This window comes from Pan paniscus, chromosome 1 (genome assembly GCF_029289425.2).
Source record: "Pan paniscus chromosome 1, NHGRI_mPanPan1-v2.0_pri, whole genome shotgun sequence".
Lineage (NCBI taxonomy): Eukaryota > Metazoa > Chordata > Mammalia > Primates > Hominidae > Pan > Pan paniscus.
The window spans coordinates 21,757,022-21,780,825 of NC_073249.2; the positions used below are offsets into that span (position 1 = coordinate 21,757,022).

Here is a 23,804-nt window from a genome sequence, read left to right on the forward strand (position 1 = left end):
GAAATACCCAATGCAGTCCATTATTTTTCCATCACACTTAAGGGGGGAAAGTGAAGGCAAGAAAAACACTTGGGTGGTGACCTTCTCACTAACAGACTGAGACCTAACCACAGAACTAAAGAATGCTTCCTCATCCCCACACCTTATCACTACATCCGTGGGGTTCCTATGTAATATCAGAGGATTACAGAAAGAGCTACTTGTTTATTTAAGAAGGAGTCTCCAGGGAGACCCAAAGACAACAGAGGAGACAAAAACAACATCATTAGGGGAAAGTTCAGACTCAAACACCACAGCTTCAGGAGGTGGTAAACAGCCTAATTGCTAGTCAGATAAATCTCACACCAATGGCCAGTTTACCTCAGATCCTCTTACTTAATACATCATATCTAGCTTTCAACAAAAAGTTACAAGGCATGCTAAAAGGCAAAATAAGCAAAACAAAAACCCCACACAGCCTGAAGAGACCAAGCATCAGAACAAAACTCAGATAGGGCAGACATTTTGGAATTATTGGACTGGGAATTTGAAGTATTAGGATTAATATACTAAGGGCTGAAATGGGAAAAGTGGGCCACATAGAAGAACAGAGGGGCACTGAAAGCAGAGCAGTGGAACTCAGAGAATAAAAAGAAATGCTAAAGACAGGAAATCAACCTGAGTGTCCATCAACAGATGGTTGGATAGAGAAAATATACATATATATCATGGAATACTACTCAGTCATAAAAAAGAATGAAATCATGTCTTTTGCAGCTACATGGATGGAACTGGAGGCCATTATCCTACATGAAACAACTCAGAAACAGTCAATTAGCATATGTTCTCACTTATAAGTGGGAGCTAAATAATGTGTACACATGGATATAGAGAGCAGATAATAGATATTGGAGACTCAGAGAGGTGGGAGGGTGGGACGGGGATGAGGAAGGAGAAATTACCTAATGGGCAAAATGTTCACTATTTTGGTGATGGTTACACTAAAATCCTAGACTTCAGCACTATGCAATATATCCATGTAACAAAACTGCACTTGCACCCCTAAATCTATGAAAATAAAAATAAAATGTGAAGACAAAAACCAACCAAACAAAAAAAATGCTAGAAATCAAAACCACTGTAACAGAAATGAAGCATGCTATTGATGTCCCATCAGTAGATGAGATACTACCTGGGAAATGGTAGTGTTTTTTTTGAAAGTGGACATAGATTAATTGTAATTCTTTATTGTGAACTCTAGGGCAACTATTTAAAATTGTAAAAGAAAGTCCAGTTGACACTTGAACAATGTTGGGGTTACTGGTACCCCCCATGCAGTAAAAAATCCATATATAGCTTTTGACTCCCCAAAAACTTACTGGGGTGGGGGGGATATTCTTTCTTAAATGTCTCAATTTCTTCTATAAAAATTTGGTCTATTTAATAAAACTTCTCTGGCTCTCTCTCTGTTTTTTTTTTTTTTTTTTGAGACAGGGTCTCACTGTGTGGTCCAGCCTGGAGTGAAGTGGCATGATCATATCTACAGCCTCAACCTCAAGGGTTCAAGCGATCCTCCCACCTCAGCCTCCAGAGTAACTGGGATTACACGTGTGCACCACCATGCCCGACTCATTTTTTTAGACAGGGGTCTTGCTACATTGCCCAGGCTGGCCTTGAACTCCTGAGCTCAAGTGATGCTCCTGCCTTGACCTCCCAAAGTGCTGGGATTACAGGCATAAGCCACAGTGCCCAGCCTAAAACCTCTCTACTGGGGTTAGTTTTAGTAAACCTTTTTTCCTAAAAAGTGCTGCTTTTCATTTAAATTTATATAGAGTTGTACACTCTCTCGTGTGGTTTCTCACTTTGTCTCAGTTGATGGATCATTTTCACTTGTCATTTCTCATTTTGTGTATTTTTGTTCTCATCTCCTGTGTTGGGTAGATTAGTGATCTCTCTAACCCCTGTCCACTGTTTGATATTTTCCAAGGAGCAGACTTTTGAAATATGAGTTTTCGGTGCTTTTCTGACTTGGGGCTCCTTCATGCTTCTATCGTGTTTGTTCCTTCCTTGTGTCTACTTTCAGCTCCGGTTACCCCCACAACACACACTTTTTTTTTTTTTTTTTTTTGCAATTGGATGTTTAAATGTCTGCAGCTGTTTTATATGTACAGGTGTAGGCATGTAAGCAATGACCTTTCCTCGGGCCTGGGCTTTGACCACATCCCACAGATTCAGAGGAGTGTGTCTGTGTCATAGCCCCTCTGTTTCTGGAAAGAGCTGATTCGGCCTGTGCTTCTCCTTTTCTGAGAGCCTCAGGAGGGGTGATAGTCCCCCTTTCTGTGCATGGAAGAGGACAACGACTCCGGCAGGGGCGGAAGGAGCCACACAGGTGATCTCAGAGGCTTGCTTTGTAAATATTTAATGATCTTATCAAATCTCAGGTGCACTCTGCCCAAGCTGGGTTCTCCCTGACCAGCCCCTCTCCCCCTTCCCTTATTTCTTTTGTACACTTGCTCATCACCTCATGGACTCAGCGTCCACCCCCGGGATAGGTGGCCCTTGCCTGCTTCAGAGAGACCAGGACAGGAGATGCTTAGGGGTCTGGAGGCAGCTGGGCTGGGGCAGGGTGTGCAGCCATGAGAATCCTAGAGTGGGTATCCTGACCTCACAGCACTGACCAGCCAGCCAGCATGGCCACAAGGACGCTGAGAGTGGCCCCCAGAGCTGGAGAGAGAGCAGGGGCTGGCTGAGCAGGAGTGGGCGTGATTTCTATGTTATCACATATCCATTTTGAGAAATAGGAAACACTGGCATACACTCCAGGGTACAGAGGGTTGGAGCAGCCTCGGCCCCAGCTCACAATTCCAATCTGCAACCAGCTGCGGTTGAATTCACAGACAAGTGGGCCCCCGGAGTCGCCCTAGAAAGGAAGAGGGAGTTTTTTGTGAACTGGGAGTCCCAGGCCTGCCGCCTCCTGCACCTGTCCCCCAGGGTGCAAGGGGGTGGCTGTGCAGACCCTGCTGGAAGGGGCCAGTGCCCCTCTCTCACCCAGCCTCCCTACTGGCTGCAACACAGCCCAGAACTGCAGGGGAGGCCTGCTGCGGGCATGCGGCGTTCACAGATTGTCATACATCGCCCTGCTCAGCTTGGGGCATGGCTGCAGGGCTCCTGCTAGTCAGTGGGAGGCCAGAGTGGGGTCCTGTGGGGTCCACAGGCAGAGGGCACCCATGACCTCTGTCTCATGGACCAGGAGGGGCACACCTCACACACGGTCTTAGCATTCAGGATGTCCCCAGCACACAGCATGTCGGGCATGATGTAGAACATGTGTCCGTAGAGCAGGTGGCACCAGGGCTCCAGGATCAGTGGGAGCTGCACCTCCTGCAGCTCGTCTGAGGTCTCACCTGTGGGAGGAGGGCTCCCGTGAGGGGGCAGCACCTGCTTCGGGTGGGGTGGGGGGTCCCTGCCCCACAGTGGACACCAAGGGGACAGCCCATGGAGAGGAGCCCCACTATACGTAGGAAGGAGCCCTGATGACACATAGGGATGAGTCCCACCACACATAGGGAGGAGTCCTGACCACACATAGGGAGGAGTCCTGACCACACATAGGGAGGAGTCCTGACCACACATAGGAGCTCCACTATACATAGGGAGGAGCTCCACCACACATAGGGAGGAGCCCCACCACACATTAGGGAGGAGCCTCACCACACACAGGAGCCCCACCACGCATAGGGAGGAGCCCCACCACACATAGGGAGGAGTCCTGACCACACATATGGAGGCACCCCACTAAACATAGGGAGGAGCTCCACCACACATAGGGAAGAGCCCCACCACACATAGAGAGCAGCCCCACCACACATAGGGAGGAGCCCCACTACACAGGGAGGAGTCCTGACCACACATAGGGAGGAGTCCCACCACACATAGGGAGGAGCCCTGACCGTACATAGGGAGGAGCCCCACCCCACATAGGGAGGAGTCCTGACCACACATAGGGAGGAGCCCCACTGCCCATGGTGAGGAGTCCCACCATACACAGGGAGGAACCCTGAACACTCAGAGGGAGGAGCCCCACCAAATGAGGAGGAGCCCTCACTACACATAGGGAGGAGCTCCATCACACAGTGAGGAGTCCTGACCACACATAGGGAAAAGCCCTGACCACACATAGGGAGGACCCCACCACACATAAGGAGGAGCCCCACCACACATAGGGAGGAGCCCCACCACACATAGGGAAGAGCCCCACTACACATAGGGAGGAGTTTTGACCACACATAGGGAGGAGCCCCACCACACGTAGGGAGGAGCTCCACCACAAACCGGAAGGAGCACTGACCACACATAGGGAGGAGTCCCACCACACAGGTAGGAGTCCTGACCACACATAGGGAGGAGTCTCACCGCACATAGAGAGGAACCCTGACCACTCAGAGGAAGGAGCCCCACCACACGTAGGGAGAAGCTTTGCCCACTCACAGGGAGGAAACCTCACCACTCATGGGGGGTAGGGGAGGAAGCCTTGACCACAGACAGGGAGTAACCCCGATGACCCATGAATGAAGTCCCAACCACAGATGGGGAGGAGCCCAGGTCTCACTGGGGAGGATCCCCACCACATATTGAAGGAACACTAACCTTAAGCCTAACCCCTAGCCCTAACCCCAATCCTATGTTTGGTTTCCTGAGTATTTATATCAAAAAAGAAACGATTATAAAAGTTAAAACAAAAGATGTCAGACAGAGTAAAAGAGTGTTCCATGAAGAGTCAAATCAGGACAGAACAGTCTGGGGAGTTGAAAGTAACACAGAGGTTTTTTTGTTTGTTTTGTTGTTGTTACTGTTGTTTTGAGACAGGGTCTCACTCTGTCGCCCAGGCTGGAGTGCATTGGTACAATCTTGGCTCACTGCAACCTCCACCTCCCGAGTAGCTGGGATTACAGGTGCGCACCACCACACCCGGCTAACTTTTATATTTTTAGTAGAGATAGGGTTTCACCTTGTTGGCCAGGCTGGTCTTGAACTCCTGACCTCAGGTGATCCACCTGCCTCGGCCTCCCAAAATGCTGGGATTACAGGCCTAAGCCCCTGTACTTGGTTGGTTTTTTGTTTATTTGATATATTTTTTTTAAGATGGAGTTTCACTCTTATTGCCCAGGCTGGAGTGCAATGCAATGGTGTGATCTTGGCTCACTGCAACCTCTGCCTCTCAGGTTCAAGCGATTCTCCTGCCTCAGACTCCCAAGTAGCTGGGATTACAGGCATGTGCCACCACACCTGGCTAATTTTGTATTTTTAGTAGAGACGGGGTTTCTCCATGTTGGTCAGGCTGGTCTCGAACTCCTGACCTCAGGTGATTCACCCATCTCAGCCTCCCAAAGTGCTGGGATTACAGGCATGAGCCACCACGCCCGGCTGGTTTTTGTTTTTTGTTTTTGTGTGTTTATGTGTGTTCAAAGATTTGTTGGGTGTGGGAGAATGGGAGAAGAGGGAAAATGAAAGAGGAAATATGTGTTGTTGTGGAACTGGATATCATGTAATATCATCTAAGTGACCCAAATAAATATGAGGGCTACTTTTCAGTTACGTTTGGTTTTCTGGCCTTGACTGGAGCATCGTAAACCAAGTCTTGCGGCCTGCAGCTCATTTATGCATCCTGGAGCCCTGTGCTACATTATGTATGGATGGCTTTTTTACTAATTCTGCCAAGAGAAGGCTACACATGTCTCATAGAAAGGGCAAGGCTATTCCTAGTGTCTGTCTCAGGGTGTTAGGAAAATATAAAGGCCGGTCCTCATTAGAGACGGAGAAGTCTACTGCTCCTTTGATCAAGGTTGGAGCTTTCCAATCTGTGGGCTGTTGTTCCTGAGGGCAACGGATTCTCTGTAAAGGCCTGGGAATCCATGGATATACTTACCATGACTTGTCTGTCAAAGATGCATGGTAAGAAGTTCCCTCAGAGGCCGGGCATGGTGGCTCACGCCTGTAGTCCCAGCACTTTGGGAGGCCGAGGCAGGTGGATCACCTGAGGCTGGGAGTTCGAGACCACCCTGACCAACATGGAGAAACCCTGTATTCTACTAAGAATACAAAATTAGGTGTGGTAGCACATGCCTGTAATCCCAGCTACTCAGGAGGCTGAGGCAGGAGAATCGCTAGAACCCAGGAGGCGGAGGTTGCGGTGAGCCGGAGATCATGCCATTGCACTCCAGCCTGAGCAACAAGAGTGAAACTCCATCTCAAAAAAAAAAAAAGAAGTTCCCTCAGAGAAGGAGAGGTGGAAGGCCAGATGGGGCAGAGCCACAAAAGCAGATACGTTATTGTCAATGCTCTGGTTTCCCTGTTGGATTGGTGTCCATATTATTATAAGCAAGCAAACACTGAAAGAGCACCATGAAGGAACAAATGTAGAGTAAATTTTTTTTGATCTGAGAATTAGAATGAATCCAATTCTGTGCCCCAAACAAACAGAGATGGACAGACACCAGACATATGAAATGGCATTCAGTGTCTAAGAAGGGAGAGAGGGCAGAGCTGAATTTGGGAAAGCTTTCCTGGAATGAGAGTACCTTGAAGCATGGATATGACTTGGGCCTATAGATCACAGATGGACCTGCAGGCACTATTCGCCTGCCCTGCTGCTATAGTTGGGATGTTTGTCCCCTCCAAATCCCATGTTAAAATTCAACTCCAAATGTTCGAGGTGGGCCTAATGGGAGGCATTTCGGTCCTGGGGGGCGCATCCCTCACGAATAGATCAGTGCTGTGGAGGTGGGGGGGAGTGAGTTCTCATTCTATTGGCTTCCAACAGAGAGAGCTGGTTGTTAAAAGGAGCCTGGGAACTCCCCTCCCCTCTGGCCATGTGGTCCCTTCCCCTTCCCCATGAGTGGAAGCAGCCTGAGGCCCTGAAGCAGATGCCAGCACCATGCTTCTTACAGAACCCTGAGCCAAACAAACCTCTTTTCTAGAAACTACCCAGCCTCAGGTATTCCTTTACAGCAACACAAATGGACTAAGACAACTGCCTGCTCACATGCCCTGGCAGAGAGGAGGAGGATGCACACATTTGTGAGATGGAGCTGGAGATTGAGGGCTGTTACTGGGTGGTGGGTGGTCCTGGTTTTGGGTGAACTGAATTTGGGCATTGGGTCAACCCTTTCCTGGTTGTGGTTAAAAATGAAAGACTAGTGAAAAATGTGGTCAAGGATTACTGGATTTAAAGCAGCATTCATGCCAATATAATGTATAGAAGAAAAATGCAGAACAAAAGTATAAGGGGTTAAAGAAGAAAATGGAGTTACGCTATTTAAAGTGTTTGTACTGCTGAGTAGTAAAATACAAGTTCAGGGGAAATGAACTGCACTAGTGGGTCCCCTTCCCCGCCTTTCCCACATGGGTGCCCTCTGCCATATGTCTTGCGGTTCCTCTCATCGAGGTGCGGTGTCACATTTCACCAGTCCTTGGATCTGAATTTTGCCACGGACGTGGTTTGGTCAACGGGATTTAAGCAGGGGCTTGGAAAAGTGCTTGTTTCTCATTGTCTTGAATCTTCACCACTGCTGAGGGGTGCAGCCAGGCCAGCCTGCTGGATGGAGACAGTTGCATGGGGCAGAGTCCAGCCCCCCAGCTCAGGCTATCCCAGGCCAGCCAGCAGCATGATGGGAGAAGCTCAGCCAAACCAGAAGAACCCACAGGTTACATCACTGACCCACAACTGCCTGAGATCAGTAAAGGCCCGTTGCTGGGTGAACCAGGGCTGCTCACTCTTTATAATGCAGCATTCCTGTGGCAATAGATAAAATGATACAGAAATGGTATCTAGAAATTAGAGGCTTCTCTAAAATACCAAAAACGTCGTCTTGGTTTTGGAAGCTGGTGGCTAGCAGCACTCACAGTAGAATCTGGAAAAATGAAGGGAAAACTGATATAGGAGGTCGGGAAGATGGTGGCTTGGGGGATAAAGTGGCACAAACTGTTGCTGATGGAGACATGGAAGGTATAAAATATGTTTAATGAACTTGAGAGACTTTGCAAGGTGACTTCCAGGCTGAATGATGAAAGCCAAGTGGCTGGTTCTAGCTGAGGATAAGGCACTACAGAAAAGAGAGAAACTCGAAAGAGAAGATGCCAATTTTCAAACAACTGTAGAGGACACACAGTGAAGAAGGGGTGAGCAAACTCTGTAAGGGGCCAAAGAGTAGACACCGTAGGCTCTGCAGGCCATCTCAGCTCTGCAGCCACTGCTCCACTCTCCTGTTGTGGAATGGAAATAGCCAGAGACATAAGTAAATAAACGGGCATGTATATGCTTGAAGAAAAATGTAGGGACACTGAATTTTGAGTTTTAAATAATTTTCATGTTTTATGAACTATTCCTCTTTTGGGTTCTTTTCCCCCCCAACCATTTAAAAGTGTAGGCTGGGTACACTGGCTCACCTGTAACCCCAGCATTTTGGGAGACTGAAGCAGGAGGATCGCTTGAGCCCAGGAGTTCGAGACCAGCCTGGGCAACATAGTGAGACCCCCATCTCTACAAAAAATACAAAAAATAGCCGGGTGTGGTGGCACACGCCTATAGTCCCAGCTACTCAGGAGGCTGAAGTGGGAGGACTGCTTGAGCCTGGGAGTTTGAGGCCTCAGTGAGCTATGATCACCGCACTGCACTCTAGCCTAAGACTGTGTCTCAAAATATAAAATAAGATTTTAAAACCAAAAGTGTAGAAACCATCCTAAGCTCACAGACAACACAGAACCAAGCAATGGAGTGGATCTGACTCCTCATCTGTAGTTTACTGACCCCTGTAAGACAGGGGCTGCCGTTTTCTGGGTTGGAAAATTAAACTGTTTCTGTTCACAAGTCTTTCTAGCTAGCAAAATATTCTCAAGATAAAGCCGAGGGGCAAAGAGAAAATCAAGCAAGACATGGCTCAGAATAAAGATCCGCTGAGGGTGTGGCTGTTGGCACCTGTGCTAAGTCCTCGGAAGAATTAAGAAAGTGCCCGGTAGACATCCTCTGCTGGATGACAGTGACTCTAAGTACCCTCGGGGTGCTGTCCCTCAACAGTCTAACACACCCAAAAAGGCGACGATGACATTTAGGAAGTGTTACCTCAAAAAGAGTGGTGGCACATCGAGGATGTCAGGAGAAGACATAGGAATCTGAGGTCTGCACTTGTAAAACTGTCGCCAGTCTGAGCTACAAGATGTTCACAGTCTCAAAAGGCCACTAAGCCCTCAAGAAAGTCTGAGAAAGTTGCTCAAATGCAATACATATAAAAGACCTTTTAAAAATTTATTTTTCAGTTACACACCTTTTTTTTTTTTTTTCCTTGAGACAGGGTCCTGCTCTGGTTACATACCTTTTTTTCTTTGAGACAGGGTCTTGCCCTGTTACAGGCTGGAGTGCAGTGGTGTGATTATGGCTCACTGCAGCCTGGACCTCCTGAGCTCAAACCATCCTCCTGCCTCAGCCTCCCAAGTAGCTGGGACTACAGGTATGCACCTCCATGCCTGGCTAATTATTTTATTTTATTTCCTTTTTTGTAGGGATGGGGTCTCAGTATGTTGTCCAGACTGGTCTCAAACTCCTGGCTTCAAGCAATCCTCCTACATCAGCCTCACAAAGTGCTGGGATTACAGGCTTGAACCACTGCACCTGGCTCAGTTGCATACATTTAAACAGGGATGTGTTTTATTAAAGCATTCAGGCAACACTGACTTCCTTAGGGCTGGCAGGAAAGAAGCATAAAAATGCAAAACATTTTTGGCTGAACCTGAATGTATCCACGTTACCTCGCATGGACCAATTTGTGCTGCCAGAACACTTATTCCTTGGCATTAAAATGGAGCAGTAGAGCCGGGCGTGGTGGCTCATGCCTGTAATCCCAGCACTTTGGGAGGCCAAGGCAGGTGGATCACTTGAGCCCAGGAGTTCGAGACCTGGGCCTGGGCAACATAGTAAGGCCCTAGCTGAATTTTTTAAAATAAAATAAAGAATTTTATTTGAAAAGAGAAATACAGATATTGCATGTATTTACAATTATCATAGACACACAAATTGGTGAAATACTACAAAGAAATAGGAGTTTTCACATTATAATGGCCAAAACATCCATCTAACTTGCTCAAAGCAAACAAAACTTAAAGCTGAGTATGTAAGTCCTGTAGCTTAAGACATCCTGACATCATGACAAATAGACAGAATGAACATTTTTCAAAGCCTGCTTAAGAAGTAGCCAAGGAGACGAATGCAGAAGAAAGGATGTCTCAGGGAACAGGACCAAGAGCCATGGAAAACAATGGATCATTCGAAACCTTAGCAGGCATTTTGTAGAAATGAGTGGGCTGACTCCAAACACAAGTGGAAATGCAAAGGCTCCAGAGCGCCCATGCTGGCTCTGACTACTAGACTACAACGCTCATCTGCAGGGCGGTGCTCAGGAGAGGGCCATGGACAGCACCACAAGCCCAGCGGGGGCCACACATGGAATCACAGCAGGCATGACGCCGCCACCAGCTGGCTCAAACTTGTCCTTTTCCTCACACCATATGCAGAAATTAATTTCAGATGGATCTTATGCCTAAATATAAAAATTAAATTCAAAATGCTTCTAGAATAGATGTTGAAAATTATCTTTGTAAACTTACAATAGGCAAATCTTTATAAACAGAATATAAAAGACCCTATGTGTGAAACCAAAATTTTAATATAAAAATAAATCGGACTTCATCAAAATCCAAAACTTTTTCCCATCAAAAGACACTACTAAGGAAATTAAAAGCTGGCCAGGTGCAATGGCTCACGACTGTCATCCCAACACCTTGGGAGGCTGAGGTGGGAGGAACGCTTGAGGCCAGAAGTTGAAACCAGCCTGGGAAATAGAGCAAGACCCCATCTCTAAAAAAGAAAAAGAAAACAAAAAAAGAAAATTACAAACCAAGCCAGTGCGGTAGAAAATATTTGCAATACACGTTGAAGTACATGTATCCAGAATATATAAAGAACTCCTACAAGTCAGCAAACCTCAAGAAGAGGCCATGACACGAGTAGCATAACTGAAATGAAAAAGATGGCACTACCAAGTATCGGCAAAGAGGTGCAGCAACTAGCATTCTCCTACACTGCTCACAGGATTGAAAAATGGCATGACCACTTTAGAAACATGTTTGGCAGTTTCCAATAAAGTTGAATTTATCCCTACACCACAGCCAACAGATTCTACCAAGCATAGACCCAAGATAAACAAGTACCTATATTCCCCAAAAGACTTGCCCAGTAGTATCTGTTGCAGATTTGTTCACATGACCTAAACACTGATGGCAACCCAGACGTCTATTAGCAGGACTATGGAGAGAAGAAACTTTGCTGCGTGCAAACACTGAAAGAACTCACAACAGGAAAAGAAGGATGAGCAGCTGATATGGAAACAACATGAATGAATCTCAAAAACAGTAGTCAGCAAAAAAAGCTGGGCACAGAGGAATCCATGGTGGGTGATTTCATTAACGAAGTTTAAGAACAGGAAAAACTACTAAATGATGACAAAATTCAGAATAGTGGTTACCTTGGCAAGGCGGATTTGTCACCTGGGGAGACTGGACGTTTTCTCTAGTGAGGAAATGTCCTTTATCTTGGAGGGTGGTGATGGTAGTGCAACAGGACTATTCATGTGTAAAAACCATCCAGGCATGGTGGCGCATGCCTGTAGTCCCAGCTCCTCTGAAGGCTGAGGCAGGAGGATCATTTGAGCCCAAGAGTTAGAGGCGGCAGTGAACTATGACTGTGCCACTGCACTCCAGCCTGGGTGACAGAGCAAGACCCTGCCACTAAAAGAATAAAATAAGATTAAATAAATATATAAATAAAATGTTTGTCTACACTGAAATATTTATGGATGAAATATAGTGTCTGGAATTTGCTTTAAAAATTCATTGTAACTCCAATGTTACAAGAAATAACATTTTAAAAAATGAAAAAAGACTATGTTAACATAATTGAGCTGTACACAATATTTGTGGATTTTAGAGTTTGTAAACAATGTCTCAAATAAAAATGTAGAGTATAAAATAAAGGCATTCTCACATGAAAGATGAGAGTTTCCAATGAAAATTCTGTTATGGAAGCTTTTATTAAAAACTTTTTTGGCTTGGTGTGGTGGCTCACACCTGTAATCCCAGCACTTTGAGAAGCGGGAGGATCCCTTGAGGCCAGCCTGGGCAGTAAAATGAGACCCCCATCTCTACAAAAAATAAAGAAAATTACCTGGATATGATGGTGCATGCCTGTGGTCCCAGCTACTCAGGAGGCTGAGGAAGAAGGATCGCTGGAGCCTAGGAGGTTGAGGCTGCAATAAGCTGTGTTCATATTACTGCACTCCAGTCTGGGCAACAGAGCAAGACCTTGTCTCGAAAAAAAAAAAGGTAAAAAACAAACAAACAAAAAAAATCCCTCTTTTATAACCAAAGTCTTGCTATGTTGCCCAGGCTTGTCTCAAACTCCTGGCCTTAAGCTATCCTCCTGCCACGGACTCCCAAAGTGCTGGGATTGCAAGCATGAGCCACCACACCTGGACAGCACTTTTTTAAAAATCAAGGCAAAATTTACATTACATTAAATTAAGCATTTTAAAGCAGACAATTCAGTGGCATTTAGTACATTCACAATGCCATATAATCATTATCACCTTCTAATTCCAAAACATTTTCATCAAGCCAAAAGTCACCCCAGACCCTGTCCTTGGTAGCCACCAATCTGTATTCCATCTGTATGATCTGCCTGTTCCAGATATTTCTTATACCTCGAATCACACAATATAGGACTTTTAGTGTCTGGCTTTTTCACTTAGCATTGTGTTTTTGAGGCTCGACAGTGTTGTAGCACGTATTCCATTTTATGGTTGAAATACTTTTCCATCCTATGTTTATGCCCCTTTTTGTTTCATTTTTCCACTGTGGGACATGTGGGCTGTTTCCACCTTTTGGCTACGTGAATAGTGCTGCTATGAACACACATGTACGTGTACTTGTTTGAACACTAGCTTTCAATCCTTTGAGTACATACCTAGGAGTGGAGTTGTTACGTGTGGTAATTGGGCCATAGGGTAATTCTATGTTTAACATTTTTTTTTAGAGTTGGGGTCTTGCTATGTTGCCCAGGCTGATCTCAAACTCCTGGGCTCAAGCAATCCTCCTGCCTTGGCCTCCCGAAGTGCCGGGATTAAAGATGAGCAGTGCACTTGGCCTGTTTAACTTTTTGAGGAACTTCTAAACTGTTTCTGCAGGGAGTATGTCATTTTAAATTCCCACCAGCAATGAACAAGGGCTCTGCTTTCTCCACGCCCTTGCCAGTACCTATTTTCCATTTGTTTGATTACAGCCATTTTGGCGAGGGATGAACGGATGCTGGGGTTCTGACTTGTGTTTCCTAATAACTAATGACGTGGAGCATCCTTGCATGTGCTTGTGGACCATTTACATGTTATCTTTGGAGAAATGTCAGTTCAAGTCTTCTGCCCATTTTTAAATTGGGTTGCTTGCTTTTTGTTGAGTTGTAGGAGTTCTTTATATATTCTGGATACTAGGCTTTTATCAATTCATAATTTGAAAATATTTTCTTCCATTCTTATCACTTTCTTGGTATTGTCTTTGATATACAAAAGTTTTTAATTTCAATGAAGCCCAATTTATCAATTTTTTTTGAGACAATTTAGGTCTGTTACCTACCTAGGCTGGAGTGCAGTGGTGCAATCTTGGCTCACTGCAGCCTCGACCCGTTGAGCTCAAGTAATCCTCCCACCACAGCCTCCCGAGTAGCTGGCACTACAGGCACTCGCCACCACGCCCAGCTAATTTTTTTTTTTTGAGACAGAGTCTTGCTCTGTTGCCCAGGCTGGAGTGCAGTGGTGCAATCTCGGCTCACTGCAACCTCTGCCTCCCAGGTTCAAACGATCCTCCTGCCTTAGCCACCTGAGTACCTGGGATTACAGGTGCACACCACCACATCCGGCTAATTTTTGTATTTTTTGTAGAGACTGAGTTTCACCATGTTGCCCTGGCTGGTCTCGAACTCCTAGGCTCAAGTAATCCACCCGCCTTGGCCTCCCAAACTGTTGGGATTATACACACGAGCCACTACACCTGGCCAATTTATTTTGATGCTCATGTTTTTGTTGTATCTAAGAACCCATTGCCAAGTCCAAGGTCATGATTTCTTGACCTATGTTTCTGTATTTGTTTCCTAGGGCTGCTGTCACAAAGTAACCCAAACTGGGCAGTTTCAAATGACAAAGTTTTTCTCTCACAGCTCTGCACACCTGAAGTCTGACATTAAGGTGTCAGAAGGGCCAGGCTCCCTCTCAGGAGTCTCAGAGAGGATCCTTCTTTTCCTCTTCCTAGCTTCTTGTGGTTGCCAGAAATCCTTGGCATTCCGTGGCTGGCAGGTGCATGGCTCCAGTCTCTGCCTCTGTCATCACATGCACGCTCCATGTCTGTGTCCCTTCTCCCCTTCCTATATGTCCATCAGTCATATTGGATAAGGCCCCACCCTAACATCCTCATCTTAACTTGATTACATCTGCAAATAGCCTATTTCTAAAATGTCCCATTTATGACTACTGGGGGTGTCAACTTCAACATATCTTTTGGGGGACATAATTCAACCAAGAACAGTTTTATTCTAAAATTTTATACTTTGAGTTGATATACTTAGTCTTCAATAATTTCCGTGGTAAATTTTGTATATGGTATGAAGTAAGGGTCCAACTTCATTCTTTTGTATGTGAATGTCTAGTACAATTTGTTGAACAGACTGTTCCTTCCCCATGGAATGGACTTGGCACCTTCATTGAAAATGAATGGGCCAGTGATTCTGAACTCTCAATTCTATTCCATTGGTCTATATATCTCTCCTTATGCCATAACCCACGATTTTGACTGTTGCAGCTTCATGGTATATTTTGAAATCAGGAAGTATGAGTCCTTCAACGTTGCTTTTTTTTTTGAGATGGAGTCTCGCTCTTGTTGCCCAGGCTAGAGTGCAGTGGCACGATCTCGGCTCACTGCAACCTCTGCCTCCTTGGTTCAAGTGATTCTCCTGCTTCAACCTCCCAAGTAGCTGGGATTACAGGCACCCATGACCACACCCGGCTAATTTTGTATTTTTAGTAGAGATGGGGTTTCACCATGTTGGCCAGGCTGGTTTCAAACTCCTGACCTCAGGTGATCTGCCCACCTCGGCCTCCCAAAGTGCTGGGATTACAGGCGTGAGCTACTGCACTCGGCCATGTTGTTCTTTTTTAAGATTGTTTTAGCTATTTGTGGCCTCTTCTAATTACATATAAATTTGAAGATTGGCTTTCTTATTTCTGCAAAAAGGGGCATTGGTATCTTGATAAGGACTGTGTTTGTAGATCACTTTGGGTAATATTGTCATCGTAACAATATTAAGTCTCTCCCAATCCATGAACATCAGCTGTCTTTGCATTTATTTAGGTTTTCAAAAATTTATTTCTGTAACATTCTATAGTTTTCAGTGTAGTTTTGTAGTTTTCATCTCCTTGGATACATTTATTATAGGTATATTTTGGTTTGGGTGCTATTGCAGATGGGACAATTTTCTTCATTTCCTTTTTGAATTGTTCATTGAGGTTGTATAGAAGCACAACTTTTTTTGTGTGTGTTGATTTTGCACCCTGCCACTTGGCTGGATTTTAAAAATTATCCGTAGTTTGATTTTGTTGTTACTGTGTGTTTGTTTTTAGGATTCATTGGGATTTTCTATATATATAGGATCATGTCATCTGCAAGTAGAGATAGTTTTACTTCTGCATTTCCAATGTGAATTTCTTTTGTTTATTTTTCTCACCTAATTTGTCTGTCTAGAGCTTCTGGTATAATATGGAATACCAGTGGTGAAAGCAGGCATCTTAATTTTGTTCCTGATCTTGGAGGGAAGGCTTTCAGTATTTAACCATTGTTATATTTCACCAGAATTAAATCAGTATTAATCTGACTGGATTGTGATAAACAAAGCAAGCCCTACAACCACTGTTTAGAAAACATCTTTTGAAATATAGTCTAAAAAATCAAGGGAAGAATGAAAATGGCATACCAAAAGGCACTTTGTTAACATAAAAGAAGGCATGGAAAAATGAATAGAGGAAAGAGAGTATATAGGTATATAGAAAACATTTAGCAAAATGGCAAATTTAAATCCACAAAATCAATAATTACATTAAACGTGAAGATGGACTAAATACTTCAGCCAAAAGGCAGAGATTTCCAGACTAGATAAAAAAGGAAGACCCAACTGTATGCTTTCTACCAAAAGATAAACTTTGGATTCAGAGGCATATACAGATTGAAAGTGAAAAGATGAAAAAAGATATCCATGCAAACAGTAATTATAAGACAGCCTAAATGGCTAGATCAATATCAAACAAAACAGACTTTAAAACAAATGTAACTAGGGACAAAGAAAGGCAGTTGATTAAATGATAAGATAATCAACACACCAAGTAGACTTGATTATAAATATATATGCACCCAATCAGAGCCTGAAAATACATGAAGCAAAACCTGGCATAATTGAAAGGAGAAATAAACAATTCAGCAGTCATAGAGATTTTAGTACTCTACTCTAAATAACTACTTTTTTCTTTTTCTTTCTTTCTTTCTTTTTTTTGAGATGGAGTCTCACTCTGTCACTCAGACTGGAGTGCAGTGGTGTAATCTTGGCTCACTGCAACCTCTGCCTCCCAGCTTCAAATGATTCTCCTGTCTCAGCCTCCCAAGTAGCTGGGACTACAGGTGCATGCCACCACACCCAGCTAATTGTTTATATTTTTAGTAGAGATGAGGTTTCCCCATGTTAGCCAGGATGGTCTCAATCTCCTGACCTGGTGGAGTGCTGGGATTACAGGTGTGAGCCACCGCGCCTGGCCCAATAACTGCTTTTAAAAGACAGAAAACCAATAAGGATATAGAAGACTTAAAAACATTATCAGCCAACTTGACCTGTGACTTATAAAAATTTCTACACCAATGACAGCAAGACATATATTCTTTCCAAACACACATGGATCATTTACCAGGACAGACCATAGGCTAGGCCATAGTACATGTCTCCATAAGTTCAAAAAGTGTAAAATTATAGCAAGTATTTTTTTTTTCTAAGCACAAGGGCATTAAAGTTAAAATTAACAATGGGAAGAAATTTTATTTGGAATTCACCAAATACTTAAAATTAAGAAATTTTGAAGAAAAAATTATGAGGGAAATTAGATAATATCCTCAACTAAATGAAAACAAAAACACAGTATACCAAAATTTGTGGGAAGCATTTAAAACAGTGCATAGAGGGAAATTTATAGCTTTAAATGCTTATATTAGAAGAAGAAGAAAGGTCACAAACCACTCTAAGCTTCTACCTTAGGAAACTAGAAAAAGAACAATTAAATTCAAAGCAATCAGAAGGAAGAAAATAAGAAAAATGAGAGTGGAAATCAATGAAATAGAAAACAGAAAAGTAATATGGAAAATCAGTGACCAAAAATCAGTTCTAGAAGACAACCAAAATTGATAAACCTTTAGTTATAATGACCAAGATAAAAATAGAGAAGATGCCAATTACCAAAATCAGAAAAGATGAAATATTACTACTATCCTTTTAGAAATTAAAATAAATGATGAGACTATTATGAACAACTGTGTGCTATCAAATTAGATACCTTAAGTCCAGGCACGGTGGCTCACGCCTGTAATCCCAGCACTTTGGGGGGCCGAGGTGGGCAGATCACCTGAGGCCACGAGTTCGAGACCAGCCTGGCCAACATGGTGAAACCCTGTCCCTACTAAAAATAATAATAATAATTAGCAGGGCTTGGTGGTGGGCGCCTGTAATCCCAGCTACTCAGGCAGGAGAATTGCTTGAACCCAGAGGCGGAGGTTGCAGTTAGCTGAGATCGCGCTATTGCACTTGCCTGGGTGACAAGGGCAAAACTCCATCTAAAAAAAAAAAAAGTAGACACCTTAAACTAATTCAAGAAGAAATGGGAATCTGAATACACCTGTATAAGAGAAAGTAAAAGTAATAGGACAATAATAAATACATAAAGTAAATAACAAACTAATAATAAAAATATCTTTCCATAAAGAAAAGCCCAGGCCCAGATGGCTTTGCTCATGAACTCTATCAAATCTTTAAGAAGGAAACAATACCAATACTATAAACACGAATATTTTTCTTATACCAAAACCAGACAAAAACATCACAAGAAAAATTCAGCCAATATGTCTCATAAATATAGTTGCAAAAATCTTTAACAAAGTATTAACAAATTGATTCCAGCAACCTGGAAAGACTATTATACACAATGACCAAGAGGGATTAATCATAGGAATGCAAGGTGAGTTTAATATCCAAAATTGAATATAATATATTAATAACATAAAAATCAGGAGCCACAGGAACATATCGATAGATGTAGAAAAAGCATTTCTTACTCCTATTCATAACAAAGATACTTAACAAACTAGGAACAAAAGAAGTCTTCCTCAATCTGTTAAAAGATATCTACAAAAAAACCCCACAGCTCACATCATTCTTGATGGTGAAAGACGAAACATTTCCCCCACTAAGATGAAGAACAAGGCAAGGATATCCACTATTCCCAGTTGTATTGAACATTATATTAGAGGTTGTAGCCAGTGTAATGAGGCAAGAGAGAGAAAGCCTACCCACACTGGAAAGTAAGAAGACTGTCTTTGCTCACAAACAACATAATATATGAAAAAACTCATAGTGAATTACAAAGAATTTAAACTACGTTTCTCAGAATGAAATGAATAAAAATCAAGTGTACTTCAATATGCTAACAATGAACAATGAAAATGAAACAGAAAACTGCATTCACAATAGATTCAAAAATCATAAACTATATACAATATACTGTATATAGTAAACGTACGTACAATAAAAGTATAAGTATATACAATATACTGCCTAAGGCCTATGAGCAAAAGCTAGTGAGAATTTCTTTGGGAATGCTCAAAAGCACTTTTTGGACAAAGGAATAGACATTTTTCAAAAGAAGACATACAAATGGCCAATAAGCATATGAAAAAATGCTCAATATCACTAATCGTCAGAGAAATTCAAAACCACAGTGAGATACCATCTCACACTAGTCAGAATGGTTATTATTAAAAAGTCAAAAAACAATAGAAATTGGTGAGGATGAAGAGAAAAGGGAAGGCTTATACACTGCTGGTGGAAATGAAAATTAGTACAAGACTAAAATGGCCAATTGGAAGCAGCTGCGGTCTGTGGCACTCACAGAGAGGAATGAAAGTGGTGAGTGAATTCGGCATTTTCAACTGAAATATCCAGGTTCTCGCACTGGGACTGACAAGGCAAACAGGTCCACCCATAGAGAATGAAGAAAGGCAGGGTGGGGTGATGGCCCGCCCAGGAGCCACATGGACCCAAAGGAATCCCTGCCCTGAAGCCAAGGGAAGTGGTGAAGTGATTGTGTGATTCCACCCTGGGAAATCACACTTCTCCCACGAATCACTGCAACCAGCAGATCAGGTGATCCTCTCATAAGCCAGTATCACCAGGTCCTTGGGTCTCTCTACACAGAACTGTGTGGAGTCCTGACAGAGTAGCCACTCAGGCACACACGGAGACCCAGGAGTTTTGTATACTCTGGCCCCAGGATTCCCAGCAAGGTAGGAAATCTGTCCCTACATAACCCTGGGGGGGTGGTCCCTTGTGAGAAGGAACAGAATCAGGGACCCACTTACAGAAGCAGCCTGGCTGCTTCTTGGTAGTGCAGCTGTGCTCCTTTGTCGAGGACCCTTCTTCATCCAGATTGTCTGGACTCTCCAGAGCCAGCAGGCTGGAACAGCTGAGTTGACTCAACTGCAGAGATGGCACTGCTCCTCTCCCTGGGGAACTGGTCCTTCTTAAGCAGATTCCAGCCTATCGCGACTGGCAGGCTGGAATTCCAAGCCAGTGGTCTTAACTTGTGGGGTGCCATGGAGGTGAGGCTCACAGAATGATGCTGCTTGGCTCCCAGGACCCAAATAATGGTAAAGGGTTCAACAAGAAAAGCTAACTATCCTAAATATATATGCACCCAATACAGGAGCACCCAGATTCATAACGCAAGTTATTAGAGACCTACAAAGAGACTTAGACTCCCACACAGTAATAGTGGGATACTTTAACACTCCACTGACAATATTGTCAGTGATCATTGAGACAGAAAATTAGCAAAGATATTCAGGATCTGAACTCAGATCTGGATCAAGTGGACCTAATAGATACTTACAGAACTCTCCACTCCAAAACAACAGAATATACATTCTTCTCATCACCACATGGCACTTACTCTAGAATTGATCATATAGCAAAAGTAAAACACTCCTTAACGAATGCAAAAGAACTGAAAACGTAATAAACAGTCCCTTAGACCACAGTGGAATCAAATTAGATCTCAAGATTAAGAAACTCACTCAAAACCACACAACTACATGGAAATTGAACAACCTGCTCTTGAATGACTTTAGGTAAATAATGAAATTAAGGCAGAAATCAAGAAGTTCTTTCAAACTAATGAGAACAAAGAGACAACATATCAGAATCTCTGGGATACAGCTAAAGCAGTGGTAACAGAGAAATTTATAGCACTAAATGCCCACATCAAAAAGCTAGAAAGATCTGAAGTTAACAACCTAACACCTCAACTAAAAGAACTAGAGAACCAAGAGCAAAAAACCCCAAAGCTAGCAGAAGACAAGAAATAACCAAGATCAGAGCTGAACTGAATGAGAGAGAGACATGAAAAACCCTTCAAAAAATCAATGAATTCAGAAGCTGGTTTTCTAAAAAAAAAAAAAAATTAATAAGATAGATCACTAGCTAGACTAATAAAGAAGAAAAGAGAGAAGAATCAAATAAACACAATCAGAAATGATAAGAGGGGTATTGCCACTGACCCCACAGAAATACAAACAACCATCAGAGAACACTATAAACACTTCTATGCAGATAAACTAAAAAAATCTAGAAAAGAAACTAGAAAATAAATTCCTGAACACATACACCCTCCCAAGACTGAACCAAGAAGAAATTGAAACCCTGAACAGACCAATAACAAGTTCTGAAATTGAAGCAGTAATAAATAGCCTACCAACCAAAAAAAGCCCAGGACCTGATGGATTTGCAGTTGAATTCTACCAGAGGTACAAAGAAGAGCCAGTTCCATTTCTACTGAAACCATTACAAAAAATTGAAAGGAGGAACTTCTTCCTAATTTGTTCTATGAGGCCAGCATCATCCTGATACCAAAACCTGGCAGAGATACTACAATGACCACAACAAAACTTCAGGTCAATATACTTGATGAACATCAATGCAAAAATCCTCAACAATATACTGGCAAACCGAATCCAGCAGCACATCAAAAAGCTTATCCACTACAATCAAGTTGGCTTCATCCCTGGGATGCAAGGGTGATTCGACATACACAAGTCAATAAACGTAATCCATCACATAAGCAGAACCAATGACAAAAACCACATGATTATCTCAATAAATGCAGAAAAGGCCTTTGGTAAAATTAAACACCCTTTCATGTTAAAAACTCTAAACTAGGTGTTGAAGGAACAGACCTCAAAATAAGAGCCATATATGACAAACCCACAGCCAATATCACACTGAATGGGCAAAAGCTGGAGGCAGTCATTTGCCCCTGAAAACTGGCACAAGAGAATGCCCTCTCTCACCACTTTTTTTTTTTTTTTCCTGAGACGGGGGTTCACTCTGTCACTCAGGCTAGAGTGCAGTGGCACTATCTCGGCTCACTGCAACCTCTGCCTCCCAGGTTCAAGTGATTCTCCTGCCTTAGCATCCCGAGTAGCTGGGACTACAGATGTATGCCACCATGCACAGCTACTTTTTTATATTTTCAGTAGAGATGGGGTTTCACCGTGTTGGCCCAGGCTGGTCTCGAACTCCTAACCTCAGGTGATCCACCCGCCTCAACCTCCCAAAATGTTGGGATTACAGGCATGAGCCACCACACCTGGCCTCACCACTTCTATTAAATGTAATATTGGACGTTCTGTCCAGGGCAATTAGGCAAGAGAAAGAAATCAATGGTGTTCAAATAGGAAGAGAAGAAGTCAAATTATCTTTGCAGATGACATGATCCTGTATCTAGAAAACCCCATCGTCTCAGCCCAAAAGTTTCTTAAGCTGGTAAGCAACTTCAGCAAAGTCTCAGGATATAAAATCAATATGCAAAACTTGCTAGCATTCCTATACACTGACAACAGGCAAGCAGAGAGCCAAATCATGAATGAATTCCCATTCATAATTGCTACAGAAAGAATAAAATACCTAGGAATACAGCTAACAAGGGAAGTGAAGGACCTCTTCAAAAAGAACTACAAACCACTGCTCAAAGAAATCAGAGGGGACACAAACAAATGGAGAAACATTCCATGCTCACAGACAGGAAGAATCAATATTGTGAAAATGACCATATTGCCTAAAGTAATTTATAGATTCAATACTATTCCCATTAAACTACCATTGACATTCTCCACAGAATTCGAAGAAAACTATTTTAAAATTCATATGGCACAAAAAAAAAAAAAAAGTCCGAATAGCCAAGACAATCCTAAGCAAAAAGAATGAAGTTGGAGGCACCATGCTACCCAATTTCAAATGATACTATAAGGCTACAGTAACCAAAACAGCATGGTACTGGTACAAGAACAGACACATAGACCAATGGAACAGGATAGAAAACTCAGAAATAAGACTGCACACCTACAATCATCTGATCTTCAACAAACCTGACAAAAACAAACAATGGGGAAAGGATTCTCTATTTAATAAATGGTGCTGGGAGAATTAGCTAGCCATATGCAGAAAGATGAAATTAGACCCCTTCCTTACACCACATACAAAAATTAACTCAAGATGGATTAAAGGCTTAAATGTAAAACCCACAACTTTAAAAAACCTAGAGGCCAGACGTGGTGGCTTATGCCTGTAATCGCAGCACTTTGGGAGGCTGAGGCGGGCGGATCACAAGGTCAGGAGATTGAGACCATCCCAGCCAACATGGTGAAACCCTGCCTCTGCTAAAAATACAAAAACTAGCTGGGCGTGGTGGCATGTGCCTGTAATCCCAGCTACTCCAGAGGCTGAGGCAGGACAATTGCTTGAACCAGGGAGTTGGAGGTTGCAGTGAGCTGAGATCACTCTACTGCACTCCAGCCTGTGACAGACTGAGACTCTGTCTCAAAAAACAAAAAAATAAAAAACCTAGAAGAAAATCTAGGCAATACCATTCAGGACATAGGCACAGGCAAAGATTTCATGACAAAAACACCAAAAGCAATTGCAACAAAAGCAAAAATTGACAAATGGGATCTAATTAAACTAAAGAGCTTCTGCACAGCAAAATAAACTATCATCAGAGTGAACATACAACCTACAGAATGGGAGAAAAAATTTTGCAATCTATCCATCTGACAAAGGTCTAATATCCAGAGTCTACAAGGAACTTAAGCAAATTTACAAGAAAAAAAAACAAACAGCCCCATTAAAAAGTAGCAAAGGTCATGAACAGACACTTCTCAAAAGAAGACATACATACAGCCAACAAACATGAAAGAAAGTTCAACATCACTGATCATTAGAGAAATGCAAGTCAAAACCACAATGAGATACCATCTCATGTCAGTCAGAATGGCTATTACTAAAAAGTCAAGAAACAACATATGCTGGTGAGGTTGTA

The 23,804-nt window shown here is 43.1% G+C and overlaps 1 protein-coding gene across 1 annotated transcript in view; it reads right to left on the reverse strand.

Moving 5' to 3' along the window:
- Nucleotides 1-638: 638 nt before the first annotated feature.
- PRSS38 (serine protease 38) overlaps nucleotides 639-23,804 on the reverse strand; it is a 33,571-nt gene continuing 10,405 nt past the window's right edge. The window contains exons 4-5 of the mRNA XM_003814940.4: nucleotides 3,241-3,383; nucleotides 639-2,899 (exon numbers count right to left, since the gene is read on the reverse strand). Coding sequence (XP_003814988.1) covers nucleotides 2,645-2,899; nucleotides 3,241-3,383 — 398 coding nt within the window. The 3' untranslated portion in view covers nucleotides 639-2,644. The remainder of the gene's footprint in view (nucleotides 2,900-3,240; nucleotides 3,384-23,804) is intronic.